Source organism: Telopea speciosissima, chromosome 1 (assembly GCF_018873765.1).
Source record: "Telopea speciosissima isolate NSW1024214 ecotype Mountain lineage chromosome 1, Tspe_v1, whole genome shotgun sequence".
NCBI classification, from domain to species: Eukaryota; Viridiplantae; Streptophyta; class Magnoliopsida; order Proteales; family Proteaceae; genus Telopea; species Telopea speciosissima.
This window is the reverse complement of record NC_057916.1, coordinates 68935940-68955504: the sequence shown is the minus strand read 5'-3', so window position 1 is coordinate 68955504 and position 19565 is coordinate 68935940. Positions and strand designations below refer to the sequence as shown.

Sequence of the window (19565 nt, the reverse complement as noted above, 5' to 3'; positions counted from 1 at the left end):
AATCTCAATGACACATAATGGCGATGGTTCTAAGTATTGATATTATGTTGATATCGTATCAATGACATAGTACGGAGAAAGTATAAAATGATTAAAGAAAAAATTATTTTAAATGAATATCAGGGGCAAATTTTTTCAACATGATCGATCCTGGCCGATTCAATATTGATTTTTAAGTTGATCGATACCCGATCCGATACGTGTACTATAACCATGATGATGCCAGTTTTTTTTAGTACAAGGCTTAAAGCCAATACCTCGCCCTCATGTGAGAGGATCCTCACTGAACGGAGCCTTACTGATTAAATAAAAGCACAACAGTCCATAATTGCTCGTTGTTCTTAAGGTGTCAGTGTGCACTGTGAATTATGATCGTCCGCTTTGGATCGGGTGCTTTGAAGGACTCACGACTGTTCTTATCCGTTTCTTCACGTCACTCCTCTGTGGACTCCACAGTTTAATAAAGCCGCCGGAATTTCTCAACACTTCGCTATCGTTAGCGTTCGCGCCTATGGTTTCCCTACCTGCAAAGCTCACTGCTCACCAACCTCCGTCGGAGGTCGCCCGAACCAACCAACCCCTGCTCAAACAACTCTCTCTCTCCCCTGCTTTGCGCCTTTGTTTTTCATTTCTTGATCACAGAAACCCCCGCAAATCTTTCCCTTTTTTCCTTTGTTTTGGGTTAATTACTCTGCACTACGCGTAGATTAGCTCGAAGCAAATACTTTGCCATTAATTAGTAAAAGGAAGATTGCATCTCTTAATTCTCTTATTGATCTGCTTCTTCAAGCTCTGATGGAGGTGCCGAAATCCTTTTTTTGTTAAAAGGTTTCATCCCAAACTGTCATTTCTTTTAATTTCAGATCCTTTTGTATGTTCTTTTTTTCACCCTTTCTTAATCAAGCTGGAAACTTCTTGAATGTGGTTGCTTTTTTTCTGGTAACAGGTGGCTTCCTAGTTCTGCAATCCCTTTCTTCTTTTTGGGCTGCATGTTCCAGTCTCTTGCTTTTATATCTGGGCGTTGGGAATTTTTTAACTTGCAATTCTAATGAAGTAATGGGAGAGGAATCGGACATTGACCTCTTTGGAGAATCCAGTTTATTGGCTTCGTTGAAGAACTTAATGCAGCTTATCTCGGCAGCTCAAATGAGAGTAGTCAGACGCCGATGCCCAGGTTATAGAAGCAATTGCAGTAAACTGTTTCTTATTGCGGCCGTCGTGACAACGGCTGGGGCTGTGCTTCAGACCTGCACACTCCCTAATCCTCTAACTATCTGGTTTCTCTTGCCGTCGGTTACGGTTTCATCCTATAAAGCCTTGAATGATACAGAGCAGGTGAATCAAGCTCCTCCTCGGGAAAGGGTTGAACAGTTTTCGTTGTTTCCAGTTTCCTCTACTACTACACGGAATTTTACTGGCTTAAAACAATTAGTGCCAAGCGCGGAAAAAAGTCTCAAGGATTCACCAATTATAAATTCTACAAGCAAGGAAAGGAAGGATGTCAAAGGCATTTCTGATGAGCCCGAGGTTGCACCTCCTCCCCCAAAAAAAGATTACTCTTCCTGGAAGGTAAAATCTATGGGGGTTTCATCTTTTCCTTTTTATTCTTAGAAAAACTCTCCGAAGAGCCTTAACCTTATCATTGCTTGTTTTCTTTGGTCTTAAATGAGTAGAGATACGTATGGTCCTTGCCGCCTGAAGAAGCACTTGTCTATGCCAAGAAAGAGATAAAACATGCTCCAATAGTCACTGATGATCCTGACCTCCATTCCCCTTTGTTTCGGAATGTTTCTATTTTTAAAAGGTGAGTCTTATAAGAGTTCCATTACCAGTTTTATCCTGCTTAAATAATCTTCGTTTTGGATGGGAAATTGGATTATGAAATTTATCTGAAGTTATAAAATGCATTTATTATTTGTTTAGATGATCAATGTGTAGCACTGAAAAATGAATGTATAGCTTAGACATAAAATTTTCTGGCACCTTATTCTCCTGAATATTTAGTAATGAAAAATCCCATTTTCTTTTATTTTGTCATGTTGGATATTAGAAGATAGAGTTGGGTGGTAGTACATGCATGAAGTTTATCGCTGTTTTATGTATCTTAAGGCATGCTCTTTTCTGCCAGCGGTATGTGCCCCATATACAAGAGTTGGTTATTTTCTGGGCTTCAGTATGTAATGGTTCTGTTGATATGTCTGTTACTGTCACTAATCTGCGTTAGCTACCTCTTTCTTAGACAGTCTTGGAATGTTTTAGGCCTTGTAAAGGATAGGAAGGCCATCTGTATACCCTTTTGATTGGGCTCTCTTTCCCCAATAGAATGTAGAAGTTATTGCCGATCGCTGCACATTTATCCTAACAATTTTTTTAGGATAAAACTAATAGTTAAGTTCTGAATTTCTGAAGAGGAAATTAGGCTTTAGTGAAGGTTAATGGATGGGAACGGTCAATCATGATCATTTCCCTTATCAGTTCGATTATCCCTAAAGAGGAAAGATTGAGATCATATAAACGCAGTTTAGTGGATGAAGTGAAGGTTTTCTTTGGATCTATCTAATCTGCATGAGCCTGATCGGACTTGATGGAATTCATAAAACAGAAACAAGACCAGTATGCTTGATGGAGCAGAATGTAGGGCAACCATGGAAACATGTTAGCTGGTGGGCTTTTGTTAATCTCCTTCAGTTCAGATTTTGAAGGGAAAATTTTCTTATAAAACTTGATTATCTTCTCATGTTATATCGGAAACCTGAAAAGCTAGAATGAGCTCATTTAATGGAAGTTTTCATTTTGTAAGAATCTTTGGCTATTTGGAAGGAAATATTCTGAGAAATATGGCTATAACTGGGATTTGGGTGCAAGAAACAGAAGTTTTCACTATTGTAATTTACCCTTATTGCATTTTCAGATATTCCCAGTGATCATTTTCTTCATTAGCCTATGTCTTTGTTATTTCATAGTTGTACTGTCACCTGACAGTTGATAAATTAGCAGTCTTGGGAAAAATCTGTAATTTATTTTGTCGGCAGTAAATCCTTTTTGACTGAGGCATATGGAAAATTTTCGGGGTGATCAAAACAGCATTATATGGTCCCTGCATTGTCTACTGCCTTAACATGGAGCTTGTGTCAAAAAAAATTGAAATGGTTTTGCACATTTCTGTTGTCTTTTGATGTTGTTTCATTGCCTATATCCAAAAATTTTGTGCAGCTTAGACTCAATGATGGGCTGATCACCACCGTTTTATTTTGGTGGAGATGGAGGTGATACATAACTCTGTCATATATCCTTCTATTCAGATGTTCATGTCTATAGCTGTTTCATCATCTTCCTTGAAATTATACATAATCTAAATTTAGAAATAAGCCATCATGGATAGTATAAAATTAGGTGAAAGGTTTTATGCAAGGCCGTGTATGAACACAACCATCGCTTCAGATGTTGGATGGGGAAGAGAGGGAGGGTGTGTAATACCATTTCTGCCCCCTACTGGATGAAGGGCCAAAACACTAGCCATGTACATGCACGACCGTGCACAAAAACCGGCCCCATAACTGTACTTGTGGTAAAGTTTTCGTAAATCAATATAGTGGACTAATTTGCCATTTTTCATCCAATTTCATTTGGTTAGGGTTTAATTATCTAGTTTCTGTTAACTGCTATTTTTATCATATGGTTATTTTCCACCCCCTATCATATTATTCAGGTCAGTATTATTAGCAAGCTGTTTCATCCCTGTAGAAAATTCTTACGTTCTCTTCCAGTTTTTCCCATGGAAATTGGTACATTGAAAAGGTGAATTTCAATATTTCAGGAGCTATGAATTGATGGAAAACATACTTAAAGTTTACATCTACCCTGATGGAAGGAGGCCAATTTTTCACCAACCATATCTGAGAGGCATTTATGCTTCTGAAGGATGGTTTATGAAGTTAATTAAGGAAAACAGGCAGTTTGTCACAAGGGACCCAAAAAAAGCTCACTTATTCTATCTTCCATATAGTGCACGCCAGCTGGAGATCACTCTATATGTGCCTGACTCACATGATTTACGACCTTTATCAAAATATCTGAGGGACTATGTGAACATGATTGCTGCAAAATATCCTTTTTGGAACCACACACGAGGATCAGATCATTTTCTGGTTGCTTGCCATGATTGGGTATGGTAGTTATTCTTCACTTGTCGATTCTTTCTGCTTAAAGAGGCCTATTTTATTTTCCTAACTCTATAAGATCTTAGTAAAACATGAGAGTCAAAAGAAAATCCTATATATGGGGCTTTTGTAGTTTCAATTGTCAAATATCCTCATTGAAACTGTTGAGTAATATGAAACGAATAATCCTTATGAGATTTTGAGTGGCTTTCTAGATAAACTTTCCAATCGCAAGGAGAAAACATGTAAGGGTTTTTCAGTTTTGGAATTAAGCATAAATTCATTGAAGAAATCTATTGTACTCTTGCTTAGATTCAGGAATGGATGCACCATCCTTAAGAGTTACAGTTGCAAAAATGTTGCACATGCAAGAAACTCAGACCCACCTAAGAGGCTTGCTAGGCCAAAAGTTGAGTTGATTTTATAACCCTAATCATTCTAGTTCTTGCATATTTCTTACCTGATGATACAAGAATGTGAAATGATGTCTATGGTCATAGGGGTGCAACTTGGACCTGACTCCACCAGACCAGATGGGAACCGGCCCAAATTTCTCCCAGCTAGGGTAGGATTGAGGCCTCCAGTTCAACTCTGTTCTGCCTAAACTCAACCTGCATGTAAATGTATGTAGTAGATATACATATCCAAGCCTAAATATAATAGAAAGTATGATGTTTGTACATTCTTAGTTTAGATATATAACAGCAACCAGAGTCTGTTGATTCAGTATGATCTATAGGGGATGATTAATGACTGGCTGATAATCCTGTGGGTTACAATAGTAGGTCGGAAGCATTATAATATGAAAATTAATATTGCTATTATAGTACATCATAGCTTCAACCTGTTGGTTGCGGATTCAAAACTTGGAAACAGCCTCTCCTGTGAAGCGGGTGTAAGACTTTGTACATTTGCCCCTCCTAGACCCTGCAGTAGTGGAACCCTCGTGCACTGGGTAGCTCTTTTAGTACATCATAGCTTCAATATACATGATAGAATAAGCCAACCTGACCTAACCTGATCTCCCCACCCCCCTCTTTAGGGTGGGGAGATTAGTTGGACTGGGTTAGGGTATGAAAACTTAAACCAGATGTTGGGATGTGCTGGGTTAGGTTTGAGGGTGCTTACTCTCTAGCTGGGCTAGGGTTGATGCCAACCTGGACCAATCTGGGGTGAGTTGCAGCCCTTGATGATTAGTGTTATCCGATCTGGTAATTTCTAACCAAGCAGATATCTGAATTTGATGTTTTGGATGATTTCCATTAGGTGGTGTTAACTGGCTGGCTTCGGTCGGGCCTAATCGGTCCCCACCAATTTAAGGCCCCACATTGTTACCAACCGCTTGGTTAATCGGGCCTCGTGGGCCAGGCATGGACACATCTCTATTGTTCAGTTGGTTACCGATTCATAATCGGGCTGTAAACGAGCTAATCAGGCTATCAATGGGTCATAAACGGGCTAATAGGGCTATAAATGGGCTGATTAGGCTATACACGGTTGGGTAATGGTTCTGTTCTGGTGCCCATTGGGCTACAACCAAACACCGAGAATGACCTGTCCATAATCGGGCTAGGCCCGACACTGTGCCGTTTACTAACCGTCAGTCCATTGTCAAGCTTTAACCGGTTGGGCCTATTGGTGTGGACTAGCATTTAACACCCCCTTTTCATCACTCTGCTCCCATCCTATTTGAGTGTCATATGTATACTATGCCATTGGTATATTGTTGAAGATAAATACCGTGGGGTGATTGTCTTGGCTAAGTGAAAATTGGGATTTAGTTGTTATGTCCTAGTGTAGTTATGTTTCAGTTTCCTATTGTAATTAGGTATTAGGCTTATCTAGGTAAGAGTTGTTAGAGTCATGTCTCCCTTGTAACTCTATTATTTGGTTTCTATATATAATGACATAAGGCTGGTACAATAGACTATCTTTTATCGCCAGCACTTCCTCCATCTTCTTGGTCTCTCTCTCTCTCTCTCTCTCTCTCTCTCTCTCTCTCTACTTGCAGAAACTGGTTACATATCTTGGGTTTGTTAGATATACCATCTCCAAGGTCCACATGTTTCTAAATTTTTTTTTGACAAATGCACTTGCATCTACTATTGATTCTCTTTTTCTTACCTTCCACCAAAATTTAATTTGAAACTACATCTCAGTGACTGACATGATTACTCTCCCTCCAATTTTCCTATGCAATATGTGATTTTCTGAACTTACGGCTCCGTTTGGTTGCAAGGGAAAATAAAGGGAAGGGAAGTGAAATTTTTTAACTTAAAAGGGAAACTTTTATAATCATTACCCCATGTGACTATATCACTAACTCCAAATCATTCCATATTTGGTTATTAAATTTCACTTTTTTTTGCATCCAATTTCCTTTGGTTTAAAAAGTAAAATAAAAATTACATGTAAAATGTATCATTACTAAATATGGTATGAAATTTAAGTAGTTTATACTATCACATGGGGTAATCATTACAAAAGTTTCTTTTTAAAGTTTGAAAATTTTCACTTCCCTTCCCTTTAATTTCCCTTGCAACCAAACGTAGCCTACAGTTTTACTTTTGCTATTGAAATTTAAGCAATTATTTTTCCTATTTCAAAACTTATCTAGTTTTTATATAGTCCAGTTTCTCAAAGATATTTTTGTATCGGATCTTAATCTTGTGCAGGGTCCATACACCGTGAATGAACACAAGGAACTTCGCAGAAACACCATTAAAGCTCTCTGCAATGCTGACTTATCTGAAGGAATCTTTGTTTCTGGAAAGGATGTCTCCCTGCCAGAAACCACAATTAGAAATCCCAGGAGGCCTATCAAATATGTTGGGGGCAAAAGAGTCTCTCGACGCCCGGTCCTTGCCTTCTTTGCTGGAAACATGCATGGTAGGGTCCGCCCCATATTGCTGAAACACTGGGGTGATAAAGATGAAGACATGAGGATATATGGGCCTCTGCCGATCAGTGTCTCCAGGAAGATGTCTTACGTTGAACACATGAAATCGAGCAGATTTTGTATCTGTCCAATGGGATACGAGGTGAACAGCCCTAGGATTGTTGAGGCAATCTATTATGAGTGTGTTCCTGTGATCATTGCAGATAATTTTGTCCCGCCATTCAATGAAGTGCTTGATTGGAGCGCATTCTCTGTAATTGTGGCAGAAAAGGATATAGCAAATCTGAAGGAGATTCTCCTGGCTATCCCCCTCAGACACTATCTTTCTTTGCAAATAAATGTGAAGATGTTGCAGAAGCATTTTCTTTGGAACACAAGACCAGTCAGATATGATTTGTTTCATATGATTTTGCATTCACTTTGGTTCAGTAGGCTGAACCAGATTGAACTTCCACAGGATTCGAAAATTTCTGTTGGTGATTAATTTGGTGTACCAACTTCTTTATCTAAAATATTCAGTCAGCACTCAGCAAACCATCCTGCAGAGGATGGACAACCTTGAAGAGGATGAAAGGACTTCAAATTGTTGTGGACATTTGAGGTGAATGGTGCATTTCTGGTATTTTCTTGGAACCAAGGTGCCAATTATTTTCTGTGGTTGAGAGTGTACAGTTTGATGCACAGTGACATGTGAGCATTGATAAGTTCGAGTATCTGACCATATGAAACAGAAATGGAGCGGAATGATGATTTTGTATTTCAGGTATGGACTCAATTCACAATTCATAATCCAGTCTTCTGTGTAGTTATTTTGTACCATGAGCCCATGATTATTGTAATTCTGATAGCAGGGGATCTCTAGGCTTCTCATACGTATTTTCCACCAAATCCATGGTCTTCTGATGCAGTTATGTTGCAGTATTCTCTTGGAAAAAGGAGAGAAAAAATATCAGTTCCTACGGGTTTAGGCTTGTTGGGTCCAGATCTGAACCTTTTTGGTTTGATTTGGTTTACTATAGAACCAGTTTACTGTTTGCATGAACAGTAACTCTTGCCTACCTTGCATGTGGAGTTTTCTGGTTTCCTTAAAACAAGGATTTGTGTGACCCATTTGAAGGAGGTCTAAATCTTGCGATTTGGAGTTCCTGAAAATCAAGACCTCGTCACCATACAACTCATGGGGGCCCGGTTGGAGGTCTTTTAAAAGGCTTATGGTTTCCGAAATTCCAGGATTTCAGGAAATTATCTTCAGCCCAGTCGTGGGCTATTTTTTAGGAGGATATTTTTCTTATTTATATTATTTTTAGTTGTCTAATTGGGATGGGATAATAATGTAGATGATAACCTTTTGGAGCATTTGATAACCTTTGCTGAATCACCCAAGGTTCGAAAACTCGGGTCTTGGAGGCATCTCGGCCCAGCCAAAAATCGAGTCGAGTCGAGATCTCTGCGAGTTTTTGCATTTTTTTTTTCCGACTCGAAACCCCATCTCAGTGGGTTTTAGACCTATTTTGGGTCTGAAAGTTGGTATTCAGCTTATTTTAGGCCATTTAAACACAATGGCATTATCAGATTTTGCAAAAACAAAGTCCAAATAGGACTTTTACATCGGACCCTAAGTTGGTAGGCGACGACGTACTAAAATACCATACTCTACACATTAATGATATAATTTAGTAATAGAAAGCTAGCAAAACATTCAATTAATGGTAAAACAACTTAATAAGCATTACAAATGTTAAAGTGATACATCAAATTGTTTAAGTTTAACAATGTTACAACTTACAACTATCATCACATACAATGAGATTGAATCACATATTCATTCTCCACTTGTCCCACATAGTCTTCCCATGACATATTGTTGCTCCACTATTGCATATAGTTCTCCACAACATTCATATAAGAGTTGTCATCCACATATAGCAAGGCCCTTATCCTAGGGTATAGTTGTTGCCATGTGGCGTGAGACAGTTGCCATGAAGTGTGAGATCCACTGCTTCTGCTACTGTCATATTGAGGCGTGTATAGGACTAGGAATGTGGGCCCAATACCAAACCCAGTGCTTTGATTGTCAAACTCATGTGTTGACTGGCCAAACTGACCATAGGCATTATATTCAGAACTGGTGCTCTCCTGGCCATAATCATAATGATGATGAGGCTGAGATGAATGCCACGACTAATACTCACTACCAGTATCCATACTCATGCTTCCAAAACTTGGTAGCATGGTGTTCATACTCGTGTCATCATGCTGAGGTTGGTTGTGTTTGCGACCCGTCCTTCTCTTGTACGTTTTATTGTGGCTACCATGGTCTTAATCTTGTGTGGCATGTGTAAACTGAGACTCACTTGTGTAACGCACAGGGTCCTCCTGCGTTCCCACTTCATGCTGGTATTGCTCACGCATCCCCTCGTGACAATCATCATAATAACCACCATTCTGCATGCCACCACCACCACCACCAACAGGGTCATCACCATTATCATCATCATCAGGAGCAGTTCCGGTTGCAGCCTCAAAAGGTCTCAGTGACTCTGAATGTGCACGCCCCTCTTGCGACATATAGTCCTCAACATCTGTACCGGTTACGGACGCAATGGTCGAGTCGGGCCTACCTCCAGGCTCATCCAAATCTGGTGCACCACGATCCCTCACCCACTGGAATAGGGGATCCTTATCATCATCAGAGTCCTCTTGGAATATGTTGGCTAGTTCGATGGGATCTTTGTCATTGGTTTCAAATTCTTCACATATGTGCCTCATCCTTAGTCTCATATTATAATGCACATACACCAACTGCTCCAGTCGTTGATTACCCAATCTGTTCCGCCTCTTTGAGTGTATCAATGCGAATGTACTCCAGTTGCGCTCGCACCCAGAGGATGAACAAGTTTGTGAGAGCACTTTCACTGCTATCTTCCTCAGGTTGGGTGAACTTGTGCCATAAAGCACCCACCAGTCAGCTGCATTATAAACATAGAATATTAAGAATATGTGCATTCTAAAGGGATAAAATTATAGCTTATAAATGTAATGTCATGCCACCTACCAGGGTCTGACTTTTGTCTATCCTCCACTGCAGCTTTTCGACTGAAACTTGCTGAGGCTTCTCTGAAGAATTTGATCTATTTTCATTTTAAATTTCAAACATTGTTAGAGGCATTAGTATTTGCTATTTAGTAATTACATTCCTTTACTTACTACCAAAGTACCAAAGTCCCATATTCTCACCTCGTCATTGCAGTCAGCTTGTGTCTTGGCATTGGGCTCTAACTTCTCAATAACAATTTGAACTGCCACTAACAAATCTGTGTCTAGCCCAAGATCATGCAAGTACTAGTACTTTGGATTCAAATAGTATGCTACTAAAAGGGAAACCACAAATATAACTTGTTAGTGACTTAATACTTTTGAATTTTGAATATGTAAATGTAAAAACTCATATAAAGTGTAAAGTATGTTGAAGTGTTGAACTCACCAGCTTTATGCAATGGATGACTCAAGTGCTTCTCCCACCGCACATCAATGATGTTAATGTATGACCTAGCACTTCGGGGTATTGTAACTCGGACCATTTCCTTCATCTTCTCCCGGGCAGCGTATATGTGGGGTAAGGTAAGCGTCTTCTCCGTGTCAACCATCTTTAGTACTGCCACCACTGGCTCTAATATGGCAACAACTTTATGCAAATCCTTCCAAAATTGATCACTTGCAATGGTTTGTTGTGCTGCCTCCCCTTCTTCTGACTTAGAACCATGCCAACCAAACCACTGTTCACTTGCAAACATATACCTCAGACCTATCACCTTCGTCTGAAAGCTCTTCAATGCAATGTAATTGGTGGCAAATCGAGTGACATCAGGCCTCACTAAATCCCCCTTGCATTTTTCCCTCATCATGGCTAAAGCATAACCATGGTTATATACAAAGTTGGTCACTTGCCTTGCCCTATTGATCACACTAGCCACCAAAGCTTTTTTTTTCCATGTCCTTCAGCATTAAATCAATGGAATGTACTACACATGGAGTCTAAAAGAGGCGGATCCTCTTACTCTTCTTGTTCATCAACTTCTCTCTAGCCTTTTTAAAATTAGAACCGTTATCCGTCACAATTTGGATAATGTTCTTTGCTCCTATATCTTCCTCCACTACTTGCTTCAGTAGTTTATACAAGTATGATGCATCCTTTACATGCTTTGATGCATTGACAGACTTCAAGAATACAGTCTTCCCATTACAACTCACCATAAAATTTATAATGGACTGTCTAGTAGGTCCAGTCCAACCATCAGCCATAAGGGTAACCCCATATGTGTCCCACCTTGGCTTCAGACCCTCTATGTACTCTTTCAGCTCCTCTACCTCTTGAGGCAAATATACATTATATAATTCATATGGTGAAGACCCCTTCCATCCTGGGCCAGCCCTCCCTGCAGCGTCAAAGAATGCATTATAGTATGTTCCTTGTGCTACATTAGTTGGAATGCCATTGTATAGCATGAACTTACTAAAGGCTTTCCATGCTTCCTCTTGTTTACCACCAAACACTTGCGGAATGGTTGGTTGGTAGGCATCTTGTTGCCTAAAGGTAGATGGATCCTGCTCAAAAATGGGATCTGAGGAATGTGCTTGTGGTCGGGCTGGGGGCTGTGGGATTTCTCTTATGTCAATGTTTCTCCTCTTCTCAGCTTCTTGCACTGGTGCAGCTGAGCCAAATCCACCAACTCCTCTTACTTACTCATATCTTCTCACATTGTTAAAATGCAAACTTTGTCTACTCTCTGCCAAAGTCTGCTGGTAAATTCTCCATTCAGCCTCTGATTCGAACTCACCAGGTGTAGGTCTATATTTAGTATCATCTCCTCCACGAATCTCTACACCAGGCCTTTTTGGAACTGCCTCATCAAAAGCTATTTGTTGTCTTTCCCTCTCAGCTTTCTTTGTTCGTACTCCTCTCAAGTTTAGTGTCATAGCCAGTTTTACTTGGCTCGGAACATTTCGGCATGAGGCAACATCCTTACCTGTACTAGACAAATGTTGCTTTAACCTAGTTGCTCCTCCAGAATTTTGAATCTTTCCACAGTAGTTACACTTTGATTTCTTTTTGTCCTCGGACATCGGGACTCCATGTAGCCATGCTATATCCCCCATTGTGTAAGAAATATTTTATTTGTTACATTGTTATATAAAAAAGCATGTATTAGTAACTATTACTGGTTTAAAATAAAGTATTAAACACTTAAAGTATTGTATTCATAACTATTAAACATAATGTGAAGCTACTAGAACAATCAAATAGCTATCTCTTATTTATTCCCTAACCCTAGTATTTATTTTTCTTAATTAAAAATAATATTTAAAATTTTTATTAAAAATAATTATACCTTAAAGTATAAAATATTATAACATAATGATGTATTTGACACCATTTGAAGTTTGACATTATGTACATATGTTGTGCGTTATTTTCCAACAAAAACAGGTATTTTTCGTTAATTTTATATATTTTTTAAACATTTTAATAATATTATTATTAAATCTAAAAAAATAAAAAATAAATTTAATGGGTGAAAAGAAAAAATGACTCCATGAGGCTGTAAAGCATCCAAAGTTGTCTAACATATATGAAAATCACATCCAACCAATAAGTATTCATCCTATTTTTTTCTATTTTTTTTTTTAAAAATTCATTTTTTTTTCAAAAAATATAATAAAAAAATTCGGACTCTATCAAGTGATAAATCGGCCAAAGTTGTGTAACATAACTTAAAATCACATGAATCTACCAAGGTTTCATCAATTTTTTTTGAAAAAAATAGATTTAGGGAAAATGGCTTACCTTTCAAAAATCCTTCAAAAACTTGACGAATGTTGCAAAAGTGAACTTCAATCTTCAGTTTGGCAGTTAAATCACCCTCCAAAGCTTTCAATCCATGAAAAAAATGAAGAGTAGAAGAGAGGTTTTGAGGGCTTCTTGACAGAACTCGGCAAGATTAGAGAGTTCTGTCGAGATTGGCTCTTAAATGTTAAGTGAAATGAGTAAAAACCATAACCGAGACCCGAAATCATGTCCATGACCCGAGATCTTAGCGAGATATTGCACTTTTTAATTTCGATGGCCATCTTGTCTCGGTTTTGGGAAATACCGAGAAACTCAGGGAGATCTCGCGAGTTCTCGAACCATGGAATCACCTACTCAATCAAATGTCCTGGAAACGCTGTCCCAGATTTCTTTTGCAGTCTCCTTCCTCATAAATCTCCTACCTGTCTCAGGTTTCATAGAGAAAATCAACCAAGTCATAACAGTGGAGTTCTCAGTCTCCCATTTTAGGTATCCTGGATCAGTCATTTCAGTCCACTACAACCAATGACATTCAAATAGTGGGAACTTCAACTAACATTAACCATTCCACTCATTACAGCCAATAACATTCACACACAGAGAAGGAAACACAACCTGGCGGTACCTGTGGGGCAGCAAAGTATGGAGTTGTGCTCCTCAACCAAGTCCTTTCATTAATCAAGTGATTGGGGGTCTTAAAAGGTACCCCTTTGCGATCCAAATGCACCTGGTCTCATCTCAAATGGTAGAGAGATGAGAGAGAGTTCCTTTTTGAGCTTCAAACTTCTTCAATCCACTTTAGCAGCTTCTAAACTCCTTCCATTGTATGTTGGTTTGACTAATATGACTCCATTGAATCTATTATGTGCAGTATTTCACATAGTATAGCCTCTAATGGAACCCTCTACCTTTCTAGGGTTCCAAAAAGAGGTGAGGACAACGAATGAGCTTGGTCGACTCTCAAACCAGCTCTGATACCAAGTTAGAAATGGAGAATGGATCGGTTCTAGCAAAGGAACAAGGGTTTACAGCTAGGAGAAGAGAAGAAGAGAGGAGGAGTTTGGGAGAGAATCGATTGTGAGGGAGAAAACATCTCTCACCTATTTTCTTCATTAACATATTCTTGAAATTACACATGCCTCCCTAGGGAGGTAAAAAGGAAAAAACAGAACAAAAGACAAAATTACAACTTAACAAGACTAATAACAAGACAGTGACAAAAGTATTCTTTACAACATAAACTCTAACAATTACATGGCCGACCTGCTAATGGTCGTGGCCGCGGTCGTAGTCGTGGTCATGGATCCTCTGATTCGGGCGATGTACATCATACTGAGCTCACCAATACTGCACCCACAGGTAACTCTATCACAGGATGAGCTGCTACTTCTCCAACATCTGATGACCAAGTTAGAGCCTACACCAGTCGCGCCATCTACTGCTACCAGCTCTGCTCCTGCTTCATCCGCCTGTAACTTTGTCCATTCAGGTATTTCCTTCGTTGATCGTAGTGCATTAGTGGCCTCTATTCCCTAGTTTATAGACTTAGGCACTACTAATCATGTGACTGGGTTGTCGAGTAAAATTTTCAAGTATTGTCCAAGTTCAGGTATTTATTTCGTTGATCGTAGTGCATTAGTGGCCTCTGTTCCCTAGATTGTTGACTTAGATACTACTAATCGTGTGACTGGGTTATCGCAGTAAATTTTTTCTCCAGCCTCTAGGAAGGGATCCATTAATTGTTCCTCCAGCCTTGCTTTATCTTTTGTCCTTCATGTTCCCAATTTTTGAACTAACCTTCTTTTTATTAGTAGTCTTACTCGTGATTTGAATTGCAAAGTCACCTTTTTCCCCCATCTTATTGTGTTTTTCAGGATTTGGTGACGGGGAAAACGATTGGCAGTGGTAGACTTAGTGGTCATTTATATTTGCTTGAGGAGACTACTCGTTCGACTGCCTCTACTACCACTCCTCAGGCGCATCAATTGGATACTTCTTCGACAACTTTATTTGAGTTATCTCGGTGGCATAGACGTTTGGATCATTCACCTCTTAGGACTTTAGCTCATGTTTTTCCCCATTTATTCAAGCAATGTAATCCGAGCAATTTCTTTTGTGATGCTTGCATTTTTTCCAAGCAAACCAGAAATGTTTATCCCCTTTCATATAATATTAGTACAACACCTTATCTTTTAATACATTTTGATGTGTGGGGTCCTGCCTGGTGTGTTTCTATAATGGGTTATGGTTGGTTTGTAACTTTCATTGACTATAATACTCGAGTTACATGGGTTTACATGTTGCACAACATGAGCGAGGTCTTTTGCTGTTTTTGAATGTTCCATTGCATGATAAAGACCCAGTTTGATGCTAAAGTGAAAATTCTACACAGCGATAATGATACCGAATTCAAGGAGGGCACTTTTCAATCTTATATGGCTGATTAGGGTATCATTCACCAAAACAGTTGTGTTGATACTCCTACCCAAAACGGGGTGGTCAAACGAAAGAATCATCACTTATTGGGGGTGGCTCACTCGTTGATGTTTGAGATGCATGTGCCTCCGCGGTATTGGAGTAACACTATCCTTTTTGCTGCCTATCTAATCAACCAAATGCCTTCTCGTGTTTTGGCTAGCCGCTCTCCCTTGGATCCTCTTCAAGGTTCCACTACTTTTATTGTCACACCGAAGGTGCTCGGGTGTGTATGTTCCGCTCGCAATTGTCATCAGAAAGGGAAGTTTGATCACCGGGTCTTTAGTGTATTTTCTTGGCTACTCTGCTACTCAGAAGGGCTACAAGTGTTATCATTTGCTGTCATGTCGTCTGTTGGTTTCCATGATGTGGTCTTTCATGAGAGTGAGGCTTACTACTCTGGGTTGGCACCTTTTCAAGGGGAGCATACTCGTGAAGATGTGCCGCTGATTTTCCCTTGTGATGACCCCATAGATGCCTCATTGATTTCTCCTGATGATGTTGATTCTCCTATTCAAGGGGAATCTGTCGATCCTCCCATTCAGGGGGAGCCTACTAATGGCAGTGAACCATTACAAGTGTTTGTTCGGAGTTGCTCTCACAAACAGCAAGATGATACCACTACCGCCACTACTCTACCTCACTAATCGCTGCCCTTGTTCCCAAGTTCTCCTACTGAGTCTGGTAATGTTCCTCCTCTTAAGCTACCCATTGATGTTCGTAAAGGAACTAGGACTTGTACTCAACTTCCAATTTCTTATGTTGTGTCTTATGACTCTCTTTCCCCTTCCTATCGTGCCTTTGTGCTTTCTTAGCCTTCTGTTTCCATTCCGTAAAACTAGTAGGAAGTTATGGCAAACTCTCATTGGAAAGAAGCCATGTTAGAAGAAATGAAGGCACTTGGTAAGAATGACACGTGGTAGCTAGTGACTCTTCCTCCAGGCAAGAAACTCGTGGGTTGCAAATGGGTCTTTACTGTGAAACATAGGGTTGATGGCACTGTGGATAGATATAAAGCCAGGCTTGTGGCTAAGGGATTCACTCAGACCTACCGCATCGATTATCAGGAGACTTTTGCTCCCATTGTGAAGATGAACACTATTCTGGTGATTCTCTCATGTGTTGTTAATCAAGGATGGGAATTGCATCAACTCGATGTTAAAAATGCATTCCTTCATGGTGAGCTTGAAGAGGAAGTGTACATGGAACTTCCTCATGGTTTTTCGAGTAAGGAGACTCAAGGGAAGGTGTGTAAGCTGAAACATGCGTTGTATGGATTAAAGCAGTCTCCCAGAGCATGGTTTGGTCGCTTCCATAAGGCTATGGTGTCCGGGTATACACAGAGTAATGTTGATCATACTTTGTTTATTTAATCAATCTTGCACACACATCAATATTCTTATTGCTTATGTTGATGATATCATTGTGACAGGGAGTGATCCAGCTGAAATATCCAAACTAAAAAGTTACCTGAACACAGAGTAATGTTGATCATACTTTGTTTACTTAATCGATCTGGTACACACATCAATATTCTTGTTGTTTATGTTGATGATATCATTATGACAGTGAGTGATCCAGCTGAAATATCCAAACTAAAAAGTTACCTGGGACAGGAGTTTGAGATTAAAACTGGGGTCAGCTACGGTATTTTCTGTGCATTGACGTAGCTCGTTCCAGACAAGGTAACTTTCTCTCCCAACGAAAGTATACCTTGGATCTTTATTTGAAACTAGAATGCTTGGGAGTCGTCCTATTGATACACTTGTTGAGGCTAATACTCATTTGAAGAGCAAGGATGGCAACCCAGTTGATAGAGGCCTATACCAACGGATGGTTGGTCGGATTGATTTATCTCTCACATACTCGGCCAAATATAACACATGTTGTGCGTTTGGTAAGTTAGTATATGCAAGATCCACATATCATACACTTGGACGCAGCAAATCATATTCTTCGGTACTTGAAGTCAACTCAAGGAAGGAGTACTTTTCTCTCCCCATGGTCATATGAAAGTTGAAGCATTCACAGATGTTGATTAGGCTGGTTCACCAGATGATCGCAGATATAAGACTTGCTATTTCACCTTTATTGGTGGTAATCTTGTGACATGGTGAAGCAAGAAAAGCAAATTGTAGTTGCGAGATCTATTGTGGAGGCTGAGTTCTGTGCCATGGCGCATGGTATTTGTGAGGTACTATGGCTTAAAGGCCTTCTACAGGATCTAGGTGTTCCCACTTAATAGTAAGTCTGCCATCAGCATTGCTCATAATCCGGTTCAACATGACAGAACTAAGCACGTGGAGATTGATCGTCATTTTATCAAAGAGAAGATAGATCAAGGAGTTATTTGTATACCCTTTGTTAAGTATGGTGATCAGTTAACTGATATTTTTACTAAAGGTCTCATTAGTAAAGTCTTCCATTTTATTGTATCTAAGTTGGGCAACCAATATGAACCGGTTCAATTTAAAAAACATAAAAATAAACTAAGTATTGGGCTAATCTCATATGCAACCTATATACCCCTAGTTTAGGCTCATTAAAGTGGCCTATTATATAGAAAACCCTTGGGATCAAAGGTCCAATATATATATATCCCAGCCCTAGACTTATTTCTAAGAAATAAGCTCATTTCGATGATGAATCTGCATCAGAGAGTTGTAATATGGGTACAAGGGTAAAATTGTTCTAGGGATATATTTGTCATTGTACATATTCTAGATTCTTCTCCTTTCTATTATAAATAAAGCTGGCTTGTGTCCCATAAGACACAAGTCATTATTTCTCTCTGAGATTTCGTCAGACATGCATAGTTAAGGTCTTGTTTCTAGTATGACATCGAATAGAGCTGATTGGAAGGCAAGGATCCGTGTAGCCAACCCCATTTAGTTGCAATACAGCTGAGTTGTTGTTGTTGTTGTTGTTGTTGTGGAAGAGTACGTTTACCATATGTAAAATGCAGGTCTTGCACTGATAGAGAATGAACAATAATACTTCGCCATCAAAGTGTAAATAAGTGTGCAGGGGATAATGGGTGAAAACTTCTGTTATTACAAAATTATTGGTTTTGATGGTTGCATAACGTCCTCGTCTTCATCGTCTTTTCATTCTTCTTTGTACCTCGCAAAGTCTAAAACTTCCAGGATCCTCAATTACAGGTAAAGTAAGGATTCTTTGTATTTGCTAGTAACATCCTGAAAGGAGACTGGAGACAACCAGGTAGTTCATGAAAATAAGAACCCTTCGAATTATGGGGGGAACAAAAGAAGAAGATCAATTCAATTCATTGTTGTTAGCAGAATCATTTTTTAGAGTCGACATTTCTTCACTTTGGAGAGGGGTATCTATGCTTTTAATGGGGGGTGATGTGATGGTAACAGCTCTTTCCAAGAGATATTTTTTAAATATCCTCACTTCCTTCTACACTGGTCTCCAAGGGAGATAAACCAATATATTAGACGCTAATCCTAAATTTTGAAACATGTATCCTCTGTTTTCCTGATTCTTCAAATCCCCACGGTATTAGGATCACTACAAGTCCGCTAGACTGCTTCTAATAGCAATCTACATCCTTTGGCCTTTCAAATGCATCTGGTAAACTCGGCCTTTTTGACTGGTATTTGGTTTTTCTCAATGTACAGAAATTAGATTCTATACATTCGGTCTCAAGACTGCATTCATTTTATATACTTGAAGTACCCAGATTCAAATTTCTGTTATATAGACTATAGCAATGCTGAGCACCTTATAGTTATTATTATTTTGTGACTTCTAAATGTCGAAACGCCCTCCATGGTTCATCAATCTTAAAAATATTATTGTGTTAGTTCCTTTTTCCATGTTTCTACATTTGTTTTTTTTTTTTTTTTGGGAAATTTACACATACCACCTTTGAGGTTTGACGAAAGGATATTTTCACCCCCTTAGTTTTGGAAAATTCTGCGTACCCCCCTGAGGTTTGCAAACGGTAACAAATAAGCCCATTCCGTCAGTTCATGACTAACACTGTTAAAAATTAGACTTAAACTGATGGAATTTACAAAGGAGGAAAAAAGAAAAAACACCTGCAACTCATCTTCCCCAAATCGATTGGGAAGATGAGTTGCAGGTACATACAACTGTACAAGGGGAGAAACTAGAAAGGGAGGAAGCCACTGCAGTTTCACTACTGCTTATTGCT

The 19565-nt window shown here is 39.3% G+C and overlaps 1 protein-coding gene across 2 annotated transcripts; it reads left to right on the top strand.

Annotated features, from left to right (window-relative positions):
• Positions 1-1117: 1117 nt before the first annotated feature.
• Positions 1118-18738, top strand: LOC122644231 (probable glycosyltransferase At5g03795). 2 transcript variants are annotated; one of them, XR_006330258.1, is made up of 5 exons: positions 1118-1569; positions 1674-1804; positions 3818-4166; positions 6836-7822; positions 18544-18738. XR_006330258.1 is itself a non-coding variant. In XM_043837856.1 (4 exons), exons 1-4 carry the CDS (start codon positions 1123-1125, stop codon positions 7541-7543), a joined length of 1635 nt encoding a protein of 544 aa, XP_043693791.1. In that variant the 5' UTR covers positions 1118-1122; the 3' UTR covers positions 7544-7960. The 2 variants fall into 2 exon arrangements, 1 of the variants encoding a protein (XP_043693791.1); XM_043837856.1 differs by lacking the exon at positions 18544-18738 and having other exon boundaries at positions 6836-7960.
• The last annotated feature ends 827 nt before the right edge of the window (positions 18739-19565 follow it).